This window comes from Panthera onca, chromosome B2 (assembly GCF_046562875.1).
Source record: "Panthera onca isolate mPanOnc1 chromosome B2, mPanOnc1 haplotype 2, whole genome shotgun sequence".
Taxonomy (NCBI): Eukaryota; Metazoa; Chordata; class Mammalia; order Carnivora; family Felidae; genus Panthera; species Panthera onca.
Window position 1 is genome coordinate 147846026 of NC_138343.1, and position 16236 is coordinate 147862261.

Below are 16236 nucleotides of genomic sequence, written 5' to 3' on the forward strand. Positions count from 1 at the left end.
GAAATTGGAAAATACTTCCAGATGAATGAAAATAAAGACACAACATACCAAAACTTATGGGTGCAGCTAATGCGGTGCTTGGAGGGAAATGTATAGCCTAGATCAATAAAGCAGGAAGTTCTCAAATCAGTAACCTAAGCTTCCACCTTAAGACATAAGAAAAAGAAGAGTCAACTGGACCTGAAGAAGAGAATCACAAAGATTAGGGTGGAGATTACTAACATGGAGAACAGAAAGAGAATATAGGAAATCAGTGAAGCCAAATACTGGCACACAACTGTTCGTAACAGCGTTACTCACAATAGCCAAAAGATAGAAATAACCCAAATGTCCCTTAGTTGATGGATGGACAGAAAAAATGGGGCATATTCCTAAAATGGGGGAATTATTCATCCATAAAAGGGAATGAAATACTGACACCCGTGCTCAGTGAAAAATGACAGACAGAAAAGACACACACAATGTCGTCCCGTTCACATGGAAGTCCAGAATGGGAAAATCTATAGAGCAGATTCCTGGTTGTTTAGGGATGTGGGACAGAGAGGGGGCAAGGGCATGTGGTATGGAGCTAAAGGGCATGAGATTTCTTTTTGAAGTAATAAAAATATTCCAAGACCCACCATGGTGAGGATTGCACATACCCATGAATACAGCCAAACCTATGAAGCTCTGTGTTTCTATGGGTGAATTATACCTAAATAGAGCTGCTTTAAAAAAAATATAACCTCACTTAGAGGCTCCTGACATTAGCACATACACAGCATATGTATACACACAGTACCTTTTTGAGGTCACATCATATGGAATATAAGAAAATCTAGGGTCTGGGGCCTGGGTGGCTCAGTCAGTTGAGTCTCCAAGTCTTGATTTTGACTCAGGTCGTGAACCCAGGATTGGGGGATGAAGTCCTGCATCGGGCTCTGCGCTGAGTGTGGAGCCTGCTTAGGATCCTCTCTCTCTCTCTCTCTCTCTCTCTCTCTCTCTCTCTGCCCCTCCTCATCCCACTCATGATCTCTATTTCTCTCTAAGAAAAAAGAAAAAAAAAGAAAATCTGGGGGCAAGAAATTAAAATGCCACTTATCACCCAATATATTATATAGATGGGGCATTGGAAAGGATTAGATTTAAATTTAAATGATCTTTTGCTGCAGAGTACGTGGTATATCCTCTGCAGTTTTATTTATGCCTAGTTTTATAAGGATCATCCTTGGCCTCCAATTGTACTTGGAATGAAATCGCAAGTACGATTCTTCCAAGTAGATTTAGCAAGTCTACCATCACAGGAAGTATTTTATCATCAGCTTATCTTCGACTTCAAAATAACATCTAAATCATGCAACTTACCAGTGTCCTTGTACCCCTAGAAGGACCTCTGAGGAAAAAGTAACTGGTTCGTATTTAAAGGAGTCTTTCTCTCAGCTAGAGAATGAGATCATCATGCTGACGACCGGACAGGTAGATACCAGGGAGTGAAAGTGACACGTTTGAAGCATTCGTTGATGCAAGGTGGTTGGGAGATTGTGGGGTATTCGACTTATTTGGCGTGACACTTGCACCTGTCAATATTATAGCCAGGAGGACAGGGACAGAGGTCCCGTTGGTAGTGCTGAACCCTTTTGTGCCCGTAGGTTGGAGGGACCCAGTCGAATGCCCTGCCTATTGGAATAAACAGATCGTTATGAGGCACCCCTCTGTTCCAGGCAGACGGAAGGAGCGGTATTTTGTTCAGCAAGGTCCTGACTTCAGAAGCCTGGGAGTGCACGCCTAGGACTACAGGGAAGCTTGCAGAACAGCCACCTGTGGGGGCGCCACCGACATAGACCGTCCACCTCAGTTGCGGCCGGTTCCGTGCCTTCTGCAGGGGTGTCCCCGTCGTCCTCTGATCGCGGGCGGAACCGAACAGCCCGCGACCTGAGTCGCTCTCACAGCTCTTCCCACGTTCTCAGACTCATTTAAATACTAAACCTCGCACTCTGCCGGCCACTGGGCAGTTCTGTTCCAATTAGGCTTGGATAGGCGGTTTTCTTTGATTCTTACCAAAACTGTTGTGTTGAATTTCTCACACGTTCTGACACCGTGCCTGGTAGCGGGGAGACAGGCGTCAATAGACGGGTTTCTACCAGCAGGAAAGTCAGAGTCTGGAGAGCGGGAGACATAAATAGCTGCAGAATACCAAGACATGTGAGAGCGACTACCTTGGTGTCAGGAGGGGGGGGGATGATCTACTCGTCCTGCGTGTGTGTGCCTGTGCAGCGGGCTCTGGGGAGACTTCACGGACTTGAGATGAATCTGGAAGAATGACTGCCAGAGAAACGCCAGGAGAGAAATTCTGCAGGCAGCGGGTCCTCCCACGCTGGCAAGAAGATGCCGTGCGGGGAACCCGCGGGCAGCCTGGCCCTGGGTCCTGCAGGTCAGGTGCAAGGGGGCGGGCGGGGAGGAGGACGGTGCCAGATCAGCTGTGTTAGCGTATTTTCCTACTTTCCATCAAGGGGCAAACACTGCCGGGGCCCCTGGTGGGTGGGGCTACCTCAGGGTCAGGGTCAGGGTCAGGTTCCGGTGAATTCAGAACATGCCCCGCGGCACAGTCAGCCTGCGGATCAACTCCGTGTGCAAGTAAGTGCCAAAGAAAGCCATGAAAGCAGAAAGCAGGTACATTTTTAAAACGTAGCTTCCTAAAAACTCCCTGCCCTTTCTCCACTTCCTCCTGACGGTGACCACTTTTAACTTACAATGAAGCCAGGCCGCGTTCCCGGCTTGCTGACGTCAATGGGCTTTTCGCCTGAGTAAGGACCTCACCGCGGACCCGAGGGGACGGATTCTAATCTCCGGCACGTGGGCTGGCCGCATCCCTGCAAACCTGGCCGACCAGCCAGCACACCCGTAAGTGGGACAGCGCTGCCCTTCTAGGGGCTACGCGCACACACAAGCCTAGCAAAGAAGAAGGAGATTTCCTGTAACGTTTCAGAAATCTGCTTGTCAAGACACGGACGGTGAAGATCCACTCATTCGTCGGGGGAGAGCGACAGCGTGCGGCCCGCTCCCGAATGTGCTAAGCTGACAAGCGTCACAAAATTCAAAGGAACAGAACTAGAACAAGACCAAGGCGGCCGTCCGTCACGCACCGGGGACCGGAGCTGGCAGCCAGCCGTTCCCCCCGGAGACGGCTGCGGTTCCCAAGTCCTGTGAGGGAGCTCGGCCGGTCCGGGGCCAGGTCCCGCGATGCTCCCTCTCGTTGTCTCATCTGCACCACAATCAGGTGAGCATAAGGCCTCTCTGATCTCCCTCCGAAGGATCTAACTGCCAGGACCGCGTGACTCGCCCTGGGAAAGGTCAACTGCTGAAAACAGGTCGGTGATCACCCACTGCCAGAATCTTTATTAAGTAAAAAAAAAATTTTTTAATGTTTATTGCATTTTTGAGACACAGAGAGAGAGAGAGCGCACACGAGCGGGGGAGGAGCAGAGAGAGAGGGAGACACTGAATCCGAAGCAGGCTCCAGGCTCCGAGCTGTGAGCACAAGAGTCCGACGCGGGGCTCGAACCCACGAACCATGAGATCATGACCTGAGCGGAAGTAGGTGCTTAGCCGACTGCATCACCCTGGCGCCCCTTGTTTTTTTATTCCAAAGAAACGTCTGGAAGCCCACTGGTCTTCAACGTGCCCGCGCAGCCTGAAATGCTTCGGACGGATCAGCTGCAGTCTTTGTCGAGTAAAATGCACCTGTTTCACAGACTCACAAAAAACAAACTCACTTTGGAGAAGGAAGGTTGTGTTGTGTTGCAAAGGCCAGGTTCTTGGGTTGTTTGCAAGCGTGCACATAATGACTTCTGGTTATTCAGACAGACAAAACTGTCACCACCCCCCGAGCGGAAGAGTGTAACTCTAACTCTGCCGTCACACTGCCTTCCACCCTACGTGGGGTCCAGGACAACAGGGCCGTGTTCCTTCCTTTAGAGGGACCATCGTGGGGCTTCTGCAGCTGCAACATTGGGCTGATGTTGTTGTTGCCTTAGCCTCACACAGGCATAGTGAGGGACAAAATCATGCATGTCATGGCACCAGGTCTGAGAGCCATTAGAAGGTCGTGTGGGTGAAGCCATAAGAACACAAAGGTGACACATGCCTAGGTGGCCCTTGGCCACTTGCTTGCTGTTCATTCACTGTTTCCCCTTCAGGAGTTCCAAAGAAAGACAATGCATAGTAGAGATCGTACATCAGCTCAAAGCCTTCAAAAGCGAGTTCAAGAGTTGTTGCAGACAAGACGTTAAATCTACACGCATGCTGATCTGATCTCTTTGGGGAACACGGATATGAAACATTACCCGCTCGAACGCTCAGAAACTGTCCAGTTCCCTCTGACTCCAAAGATCACACTGGACCTCGCTCTTTGCTGTGTAAATCCTGGGCTTGGGCCAAAAGCAACAAAACGGGGTCTCCCGTCTCCCTTTCTCCGTCCCGCCTCTTCTGTACCTCCCGACCATCACTCCTTCCCGCCGCTGCCTCTCACTCCCTCTGGTGCCCCCTCCCCGACCCTCGCTGATGGCCGTGGGATGGCGCGGGGGCTGAGAAGCCCACTGGGGCCCATCCAGCCCGTCTCTCCTTGTGTTCAAATCCCGCGGGGTTCTCGAAGATGGACGGCTGCTGGCTGGACCCACCGTCATGAGGATGTGATTTCCCAAGCCACAAAGTCAGATCGTCCAGAATGGACGGAACCCCCTGCTGCAGGAGTAGCCAAGTCATGGAAAACGCAGCTTCTGGCACTTTCTCTCATAAACCCAAACATATTCGCACACGTGCACCAAGGAGGGAGTAAACGCAGCATCGGCAGCGTCACACAGCACCCTATGTTGTCCCTAACAGAGAAATTCCGTATATGTTTGGGAACGGGTTCAAGTCTGCGGGCTCCGGGCCAGCAAACGCCGTGGGTGTTGTTGGCTGCGGTCCTGGGACGCCCACTGCCAAACGAGCAGACTCGCGCAACGGCAACGGCTTTGGAGGGACCTGCTTTGCACCCCCCCCGCCCCCCCACCAAAGAAAGGGGGAGCAGCGTGGGGACCAGGAAAGAAAGGGGGGGGCGGGGCACCCGCTTCAATTGTAAACCAGCCCACATCACCAACGTCAGGTCCAAACAGGGAGCGTGTGACGAGGATAACTTCAAGGAAAGCTGGAGGCAAAAACAGTAGGACGGGCGCGTCCCTGCCACCGCGGCTTTCTTTGAACGAGGTCCCTTCCAAGAAGAGTTCACACAGAGTTTACACGAAGTACCCTATTTGTCACAACTAAAACCCCCGAGAGGCATTTGTGTCCCGACCGTCACACCTGTAAATCCGCCAACGTGCCGACCGTTGAAGAGGGGACATCCATCAATGTGCTGTGATCCACAGCAAAAACCCTGCTGATTAGGTTTTGTGAGTGGGTGTCACAGAACAGGAAATGCCCTTCGTTTTCTGTCTCTCTGAAAAGAGCCAGAGATCAAATACACATACAAAGAGATGCAACACCAAGCAGATGAACGAAAACATCTTTCCGGCTCTGGGCTTGATCATCCCACGCTTTAGGTCAAGGAAGACAAAGCGACACCCTGAAGAGAAATACGACAAATGAGCCCCATCACCTGTCACTGGAGGTCGATAGCCACCTACACAACTGCGGTGAGCATCCGCGGTTCCCTCGGTCTCTGGGTCAACCCGATTCTGTCTCTGCCCTCGAAATCCTCTCCTTTTTTTTTTTTTTTTTAATATTTTAAATGTTTATTTGTTTTGAGAGACAGAGCATGAGCAGGGGAAGGGGAGAGGGAGACGGACACAGAGAATCCGAAGCAGGCTCCGGGCTCCGAGCTGTCAGCACAGAGCCCGATGCGGGGCTCGACTCACAAACCGCGAGCCCAATGGAGGGCTCGAACTCATGAACCGCGAGATCATGACCTGAACTGAAGTCGGACGCTTAATGGCTGAACCATCCAGGTGCCCCTAAATCCTCTCCTTTTAAAGGGCATCCCCTTTTCTCTGCAGACCCCACTGCCCTCGGTGCCAGGTCTCAAAAGGCAAACCTCCATCTCAAGGTGGTTCTCTCCCCTGCAACCCCAGCGCCCAGCACTACCCGTTTCACAGCACGGTTCTCTCACCACATGAGGGTGCCTGAGCCACCGGCCACCCACCAGGTCCCAGGCGCCCACCCCTGGCCCCCAAGACGGTGCCATTGGGACAGGATTCGGGGAGTCTCTTGAAGGTCTCGGAGACAAACCCTTTTACACGAGGGATGTTGTTTTAGGCTTCGTTAAGTTTCCCCATAGCACCTTAGCATGACCCAAATGCAGCCCAGGTCCTCAGAAAAGACTCCTTGGGGTGGTAAGACATTTCTGTGAATTTGGGGGACTGTTCAAACAATGGGATGGAACATAATTGTGCTATGCCAAATATAACAGTCACTGGGCCTTTAGCTACAAAAGTAGTCATATACAGCTTCTGGTTGTAATCCTTCCGAAGTATAGAGGTTATTACCATTTAGGAAACAGATGATTTTGATGAAAGGTAAGATATGAAGTCTATTTTTTAAAAAGGATTCCATAACTTCAAAAACGTAGCCAATGCCTATGCACTATTAATATAATAACTAAAGCAATCATTTGCTAAAGGAGGACGGCTTCATTTAAACATTGCAAATTTTACTTCCTTGGGTTCAGACTGAGATTGCTTAGGATAACACAGGTGTGACAAGAGAGGAGGAAGAGAGGACAGAGCCTCGCCTTTCCAAGAACTTGGAGGTAAAAGGAAATGTTTGTCCCCCGAGGGGGCGGCCAGCCTCCTGAACTCTAATAACAGAACTCTAATAACATCAGTGATGGAAACACATCCCAGGAAAATTCGGAGGCAGGGCCGACAAGGTGCCGTGGTTTCAGAAAAGCACATTTTAGGGATGTGTGGCTCTGCAGCGAGGGGAAAAGATGAAGTCTGAGAAACAAAAGCAGTTCTATCACCAGAAACACATCCTCAACCGGGCAGCAAGGGTATCTCAAGGATGTGAGCTGTGGTCTGGACGAAACACCCTTCAAGACGGTTCTTCCCCTTTGCCTTAATTGTGTGTTCCCTAAGCAAACGTCTGATGACTGTGTTGGCATCTCAGATGTCTCGATAGCAGGAAAGAGTTTTCCATGGGTCCTGGGCAGGAGCATTACTAGACGGAACTTCTTGCCATTACAAGTCAATAAATTAGCATTCTAATAAGTACTTAAGGTAGAAGCCTGATGTTACGCAGAATGATTGATCTACAACTAAATGTAGGGATTGGACCAGAGTCAAAGTCACCGTCCCTTCCCGTTTCTATCCTGCCTCGATCCCTAATGATTCACTTTGGCCTTAGTGTTAACATTGCTCCTCATTATAATGTCCAAGTATAATTAAATCAATACATCTTGCTAGGAGATTCCTGGCAGCCAAGAGGAAAAGGGAAACCTTGGAGGCTAATTAGTTCTCATTACCTAACGAAAGGATCCTTTAGGAACAAGTATTAGGAGACATCAAACTCCTATCTTCATTTACCATCTAGACTTTAAGGAGAAAAAGACTTGTGAATAACAGTTTTACACGGTTTCATTCAAGGAAACGTGGATTTTTCAAAAGTGTTTTTATAGAATGAAACATTCGTCTTACACTTAACCCCAAGGCTATCCCTATCAGAGCAAGTGATTTAGAATTTAGTTAAGTCTTTCAGGGCGCCTGGATGGCTCTGGCAGGTAACCATCTGACTCTCGATTTCGGCTCAGGTCATGATGTCAAGTTCGTGGGATCAAGCCCGTGTCAGGCTCTGGGCTGACGGTGCGGTGCCTGCTTGGGATTCTCTCTCTCTCTCTCTCTCTCTCTCTCTCTGCCCCTCCCCTGCTTGCATGCTCTGTCTCAAAATAAACCAATAAACTTACTTTAAAAAATACCCTTTCCCTCCAGATGCAGAGGAGTGCCACCCCACAGAAGGTGACAGTGCAAATCATCTGCTTCTCTGCTCTCCCACAACTAGCCACTCACCGCACGCGACTACTGAGCCCCTGAGATGTGGCGGTGCGAGTGAGACAGAACATGTTTTAATTTCACTGAATTTTAATGAACTTAAGTAACAACAGTCACACGGGGCAAATGGCTACCCAGCAATGTCAGCGTGTAAGAACTAATTTGACACCGGAACTGAATTTTGTGGGTGTGCGTGCTGCTCACACCGGTAGCTTCCCGGGGTCTTTCTCCCTTTAAGGCACCTGCCCCGGGAGGGATGAGCAGCCTTTGCCTCTGATCAAGGCTGAACGGAAACATGCCGATTTTGTTCTTGATCCTCCCGCAGGGAGGAGAAAATCTCCCCCTGGTTGTAAGACATTTGCTGCTGGTGAGGTTCGGCCCATCTGCCCCCGCCCCATATTAAAAAACAAACACCAAACCACTGGACGTCCCCCTCCCCTGTCGGCTATCACCCACTTCTTGGTTCTTTATTTTACTTTTTAATGTTTATTTATTTATTTTAAGAGAGAGAGAGAGAGAATCCCAAGCGTTCTCCATACTGTCAGCACAGAGCCCGTCTTGGGGCTTGAACCCAGGAACCGTGAGATCATGACCTGAGCCTAAATCAAAAGGATCCTGAGCCCCCAGGCGCCCCCTTTGTTCTTTAAAATGAAGCTCCTGGACGTTTCCTGCCTCCCCTCCTCCTCCCCTTCTGCCCTGGGGCCTCTCAGGCTCTCCCTGCACTGAAGGTCTTGTCAAGGTCACCGGTCTATGTGGGATCCACACCCCCAAGTCCTGCTACCAGTTCTCCTGTGCATCTGCCAGTCGTTTGCTTTCGCCTCGAAATGCTTCCGCCTCTTGGTTTGGGGGCCACCTTACCCCCCCGTCTCCCTCCTGCTCTCGGCCCATTTCTCAGGGGTTCACTGGCAGTGCTCCCTAACCTCACCTTCCACTGTCCGCTCGGCAGCTTGGGGACGTCGGAAAGGCTCCTCCCTCCCAGCACGTCCAAAACAGAGCCCCGTTTCTCCCCTGCCCTGTATCTGCCCTGCCCCGCCCATCAGGACGAAGGGACCCAGGGCAGAAAACCAAGGCAAGAGACGACGGTTCACCAGGAATATCCCTTCTCTCTCTCTCCTCGTACCTCCCTCCGATCTACCAGCTAGGCTCATCAAGTCAAGGGTGTCTTCAAAATCCCCGTTCTCACATGGTCACCCTGCCCAAGCCAAGGCCATGCCATTTCTCTGTCTTCCATCTCTGCTTTCCCGCCCGCTGTCCTGAGCACCCTTCAGGTAAGACCAAGCCATCTTCCAAATTTCAAACCGAATCACGTCGCTCTTTTGCTTCAAACTTTCTCATGCTTTCCCAACACGTGGAGACCACAACCGGGGGCCTCCAGGGACGCTCCGATCTCGCTTTTTTCTGAACCTATGCCCTCCCCTCCCCTGTGCTGCCCTGCCCGCCGTGCTGCTCTGCCTTGAACTCACCGACTCACACCTGCCTCCACACTCACCAGCCGGCCCGGAACGCTCTTCCTCCAGGTCCTCCTGGGAGAGCAGAGGTCGTCACAACTGTTCCAGATCCAGCTGGGCCTTGAGTCCCACACTCTTTCCTCACCCTGCTTCACTCTCTTCACTCCCGGAAACTACAACATTTGCTGACTTACCTTCTGTCCTCCAACTAGAATGTGAGCCCGTGGACACAGGGCCCACATCTGGTCCTAACTGGATTCCCAGGACCAAGGATCAAACTTGCACCCGGAGGGGGCTACAGAATATTTCCACAAGAATGAATGGACATTGCCCCTGGAGCCACACTCAGAGCTAAATGGAGTTCTCTGCTGGCCCTATGCAAAGCTCTTCTGGTTTTTATAAATATACAAAAGAAGACAGCCAAGAACTTATAAGCGTGCCCTCTTATAAACATGCCCAAACATACAAACGGATCGCTTTTCAGAATGGTCACCACCTTCTCTACATCAGAGCCGGAGAAAGGCACATTTGTTTTGTGTTTTAGGAGCTTTGCCTCCGAGGTTCTAATAGTCCCGTTTCATGAAACATTTCCGGTCAATTAAGAACTCTGTTGTCGGGTATTTCGTTTCACCATAAAAGCCATCAGATGAAAGTAACGTAAATGGTTTTTGTGCTGAAAATACCCTTGTTTGATAGTGATTGAGAATGTCACTCTTCGTTGCAATATTAAAGGACTAGTTCGGCAGTGGGATTAATCAAGAAGGTGCCTGACTTAACTTCAAAATATAAGAGAGATAAAAAGCAAAGTTTAGCGGGCAAGGAAATCCTCAAAAATGCAAGAACAGTTGTAAAAGAGGAAAAAGCCACCCAGGTGTTTTGGAAATCTCTCGTAAGCCTGCTCGTCCTGAACATCGAGAAGTCCCATATCTTTCCCAATCATGGACAGCTTTCTCGGGTTCTCCGCCCATGAGACCCCCACTCAGGGTCTCTCCTCGGAGAGAACACCAAGGCGAAGGGCAAGAAGGGTCCCGGGGGCTCTCTGTACCTGTTGCCTTGCAGGGCTCCAAGCTGCCTTCCGCTGGGTCATCGCCCATCTGCGCCCAGGTATCCACTCTGCTCCTCAGAGCCGGCAAAGTCGGTCCTTTGCTCCCACTCCTCAGTGCGAAGGGAAGACAGCTGGCTGGAAGGGACAACGGGACACGATATTAATGTCGACTGCCCCTGACACGGACCGTTTTCATCAGGAGCGGGGCTCCTCCTGGAAATCACCAGTCGCGGACCGTCCGTCTGGGAGATGGGCGTGGTGTGGCCAGGCCTTAAGTGAGTGCCGTCCTGGCTAACAGGGTCTGAGAAACACTTTCCTGGATCCGTACCCCCAGGGGACCGGCCTCACGGTAAAACCAGGAAGGAGCAACTCAGGAGTGCCCCTGGCAGCAGATTCTGGGAAACCGCACCTTCCTGGCAGACCTGGAGCCCGGGCCATCCACGATGCGAGTTCACGCAAGCAATGCTCGTCTCCGTGGCGTCTTCCGAGTTATTTGCCGTAAAGCAAGAGCGCACGTGCTCCCATAGGGAGAAACCACAGCGTGCTGAAGTTGTATAGCAGCGACCAGGAGACAGCATCTTCGGAGATTTTATGGGTTTAATTCAGAAATGTGTGACGGGGAGAGGGGGCGCTTAGCCAGCCCTTTTTCACGAAGGTCATAGAAGCTTGCACTCATTAAGGAGGACGATGAAGCTGGGGACCACTGAACACTGAGGGCAGAAGAGCCGGGGGAGGAGCACCGGGGCACAGGCAAGGAGTCAGGAGAGGACAGAGGGGAGACAGAGGCGAGGCCTGGAGACGAGATCATCGAAGCAAACACCACCAGAACTTTGGCAAACACTGGAGCTTCTAAATGTTCCATCCCATCATCCCGGGGCCCCCAACAGCAGTGCCGAGAGAGGCGCGGGAAGGACCCTCCCCAACATGTGTATTTGTGGGGCTGTAGCTGTGGCTCGTGTCTGTGAGCCTCTGTCACTGTCCTTACCTTTCACGCACAACTAGCAGGAGCCAGACGAGGACGCAGAGGTCGGAAGTGAACAATCATAGGACAGTCAACGGTAAGTCACTGCTAAGTCCCACGTACAGATGTCAGAATGCTTTACTGGCGGGACGAAGACTTTGGAGACGTAATAAACATTTTGCATTGCGACGTCCCATAAGACCATGAAAACCAGCTTTACGATGGTATAACTGACACAGAACCAGAACCACAGCACGTGGACAGCTTCTGGCCGGTGTAGACACCTCTGAAACCATCATCAGCACGACATTCAGTCATGACGCTTGCGTGGAAATGAAAACACGAAACGGAGCAAAGACCGCAGTCGGATGTCCTGTGTCTCAGTCTCAGTTTCCGCCCTCCCCACCCAGCATGGGACTACCCGCCTCCCTCGCCTGCCTCACGGAGTCAAGGAGGATCCAAGTGGTCAGACAGGGCTGTTTCCTACTCAGGCCACCCCGTCTGCCCGGAGCTTGTGGGATGGAAACCCAGAAACCAGGAGGCCCGGGCTGCTGGAGGTGGGGGGAACCCTGGGGGCGCGGGCAGGCCCAGGCTGGCCTCTCCTGAGCCCCCAGCTCCCCTGTCCTGCGTGTCAGATCTCCCGTGTGTCCTTCAGACTGCCATATGCTCTGACAGTATCTGGGTCTAGACCACCAGGGCCAGACTTTCTTCCTAAAATAAGAATAGATCGTGGTCAAATTCAACCGTGACAAGTGCAGATAAGATAAATTAAAGGTCGGTGGGAGGTGTCGCTCACCATGAAATCCCAGGCAGGTGGGGGCGGTGGGGGGGGGGGGGGATACAGCCCTACTTTCACCCACGAAGCCGCAGCCGGAATGTGTCCAGGTATCGGATTTCAGGCGTTTAGGGGCCTGTTGTCAGACTAGGGGAAAGAGGAATCAAATGGCCAAGGGGACCTTTGCAGCCCTGGAGAGAAATCCATGAATTGGCCCGCCAATGAAGTGGGAGTCTGCTGTGAGACTGGAGGCCGCCCAGCATGTAAGATTGGGGGCAGTTACTGTTCGACATAAAAGTGATGGGTGTATGAACCGATCTCACCGCAGGGACACACAAGGGGTGTGTGTGTGTGTGTGTGTGTGTGTGAGCACAAGAGGTGTCGCTCTGGGCTCAGGTTGACTCCCCCAGGCAGCAACTTGTCGAGAAGAAGGTCCCGGGAGGGGACCTCCAGAATGCTGCACGGCTGTGAGGGACAGACAGACCCCGGAAGGGAGCCCCCAAGCAGGACGGCCGCAGGAGAGCGCTGGGCTCCTGGTGGACGGGGCTGGCAGCCAGGACAGGATGCTGAGCCAGAACTGGAGCCAGGCGGCCCCTCGGTGAGCCCTCGGTGGGGGCTGGGGGCCGCTGACCCTCACGTGGGGTTCATGTACTGTGCCCTATTCACACCCCAAACTGGTGAGGTTTAGGGACATACAAATTATAAAAGTTTTTGAGACAAGCGACCCGATTTTTATCAGGATGAAAATCACGATGTAAAATTTTTTAAATAAGATCAAAAACATTCACCCTGGAGCCATACGCAACATCGGACAACGGGAGCGCCAGGAGCGTCGGAGGAGCATCGCCTAAATTTGAGCCAATGTTGCATCGAGACATTTTCTCCCCCCAAATCAACCATTCAGCGGATTCCAGGAATGTTGTGTTTCGGGGCCACCGAAAAGGGCAAGTTTCCCTGAGGGAGAAGGAGCCTGCAGGAAAGGAACAGATTCCGTGACTACGGAAGGGAGAAGCAGGGGAGCGAGGGGAGGTGGAGACGACGCTCACACAACATAGCACACGCCGAGCCTCTTTCAGCGTGGGAGAGGTTAGGTGGCCTAGAAGGCCAGCCAGATGCACGAAGGCCCAGGACGCAAGACGCAGTATAAACCTGCCTGACAGGACGTGGGGATGAGGAAATCCTCTAAGGCGCTGGGGAGCCTCCTTCCTCCAGGCTGCCGGCTGCCGTGCACGGTGTTCGGTGTTCGGGAAGGTTTGGAGCTCAGCCCAGGCACCTAAGGGCTTCTCCTGTGGCTTCGCAGTTACTGCTGCAAATTGCTCTCTCCCGGGGCCTTATTCTATTCCACCAGAGCAGGTAGGTTTCCCTTTCTTCTGTGCAAAGCGACTGGGATTGACTGTGACATTAAATGCAGGCTCATTTACCGCGGACGTCCTCCCCTTTAGAGCCTGGGCCGTACGGCAGCCGACACACGCCGAGAACAAACAATGAGAACGGAAGTCTCACAGAAAGACCACTGAGTCATTCTCTCATCCAGACTCAGGAAGCCCAGGTGAAGGTCCTGCCTGTCCCCGCCCGGACCGACACCAACCACCAGTCGAGTCGGGGAGTCCCTCTGACCTTTGAGGCCCGGGTTGTAAGTTTGCACAGCTGTGGAATTCACAGGTTACTTGCAACTGATTTGGTGTGTGAAATTCACAGCATGATGCCTTTATACAGCCGGCTCCTTCCTTCTCTTTTACTGTTTGAATCTGCTCTTGTGTGTTGCAGGGCAAGGTGGGGAGGGGGCTTCCGGGTGAGGCCCGGCCCCCTGGACGCCCAGGGACGCGGGTGCTGAGGTTGGGGGAAGCACCTGACCTTGCGGGAGGAAGGTGGGAGCAGTGCCAGCATCTGTTACAGGCAGGTTTCAGAGGATCAGGCCTGAGAACAAGGTAGGAAAAACAAAGAGATGGGCAAAGACCAGAGAATTCTGTCCTGAAGAAAAGAGAGGGCAGGCACTCAAGCTGGTTTTGAACGTCTCAGTGAAAAGAGCTATCTGTAGACCAAAGTCTTTTTTTTTTTACGTTTATTTATTTATTTTAAGAGAGAGACCATGAGAGCGTGAGTGGGGTGGGCAGAGAAAGAGAGGGAGAGAGAGAATCCCAAGCAGGCTCCACACTGTCAGCACAGAGCCCAATGCAGGGCTTGAACTCAGGAACCCTGAGATCATGACCTGAGCCGAAATCAAGAGTCGGACCCTTAACCCACTGAGCCACCCAGGCGCCCCCAAAGTCTTTTCAATGACTATTGCTCATTTAAAATTAAAAAAAAGGGGCGCCTGGGTGGCGCAGTCGGTTAAGCATCCGACTTCGGCCAGGTCACGATCTCGCGGTCCGTGAGTTCGAGCCCCGCGTCAGGCTCTGGGCTGATGGCTCGGAGCCTGGAGCCTGTTTCCGATTCTGTGTCTCCCTCTCTCTCTGACCCTCCCCCGTTCATGCTCTGTCTCTCTCTGTCCCAAAAATAAATAAAAAACGTTGAAAAAAAAAAAAATTAAAATTAAAAAAAAAAAAACTGTGACAAATGTATATGACACGACATTTACCATTTCAACCATGTTAAAGGGCTCGGCTCTGTGGCAGGAAGTGCATTCGCACGGTTGTGTGAACATCACCACTGTCCATCTCCGAGATGCTGTGTCTTCTCACCCCGAACCCCTGTGCCCATTAACCCCTGACCCCCCATGTTCTCCGCCGGCCTGTGGAAACCACCATTCTGCTTTCTGTTTCTACAAGTCTGACGACTGTAGGAATTTCATATAAATGGAATCGCGCAACACCCCATTGTCCTTTTATGACTGGCTTATTTCACTTTACAAAACGTCCAAGGTTCATCCATGTTATAGCATGTGTCAAAATCTCCTTCCTTTTTTCTTGTAAGTTTATCTGTTTATTTTGAGAGAGAGAGAGACAGAGAGAGAGAGAGAGAGCATGTGCAACTGGAGGGGTACAGAGAGAGAGGGAAAGAGAATCCTAGCACGCTCCACACAGCGTGGAGCTCGATGTGGGGCTTGAACTCACTGCCTGCGAGATCATGACCTGGGCTGAAGTTGGATGCTTAACCAGCTGAGCCACCCAGGCACCCAAGTTTTGTTTGATTTTTAAAAGATGATAGTATACAGGGGCGCCCGGGTGGCTCAGTCGGTTAAGCATCCGACTTCGGCTCAGGTCATGGTCTCATGGTTCATGAGTTCAAGCCCCGTGTCGGGCTCTGTGCTGACAGCTCGGAGCCCAGAGCCCCCTTCGGATTCTGGGTCTCCTTCTCTGTCTGTTCCTCCCCTGCTTGTGCTCTGTCTCTGTCTCTCTCAAAAATAAAAATTAAAAAAAATTTTTTTTTTAATGGTAGTATATACAGTTTGGGGTGATTTTTTGACTTACCTATAATTCTCAGAATTCCAGTGTGGTCGCGTTCAGGGTCACCACCAGCTTATACAATCCGCAATGTGTGTATGCAAAGGTGCCCCTTTGGCACAGAGCAGCCCCAGGCCAGCACAGGGCAGAATGGGGTGCATTTCAGCCCACTTACCACTTTACCAAGGGCAGCTTACCAGAGACAACTGGAAATCACACAGTAGCCCTGCTCTAAAAAGTATTTAAACAGTGTAAAGAAACAAAAAGGAATAAAAAATGGGACAAAAAACCACCCCTATCTGAAATTCTCCTAAAATCAAGCCTCGCATCATGAATGTCCTGTGAGTTATTTCTCAACTTCTGGTTTGAATGTGAATATAATAATAAATAATACACAATGGCTGAAATCAACACCAATGTATCTAACACTCTGAGAAACGCCCTTAGATAACACGGGAGTTGCCCGACCCGGGGAAACAGTCATCCTCTTGAAGGAAGGCCTGGCGAGGCATTTTGGGTAGTTTTTAGCTCATTGAACCAATGATTTGATGTGATTGCCGAGAGGTAAGGCACCGCCATGGGTGAATGAAATGCAAATCCATTCCCAGGAACCGGAAGACAGTC

General features: G+C 51.4%; 1 protein-coding gene across 2 annotated transcripts in view; it reads right to left on the reverse strand.

Annotated features, from left to right (window-relative positions):
- Positions 1–16236, reverse strand: part of PDE10A (phosphodiesterase 10A) — a 605914-nt gene that overhangs the window by 330425 nt on the left and 259253 nt on the right. For both annotated transcript variants that reach the window (XM_078447559.2, XM_078447557.2), the window contains exon 2: positions 10494–10628. In XM_078447559.2, the coding sequence (XP_078303685.1) occupies positions 10494–10542 (49 nt within the window). In that variant the 5' untranslated portion in view covers positions 10543–10628. The remainder of the gene's footprint in view (positions 1–10493; positions 10629–16236) is intronic.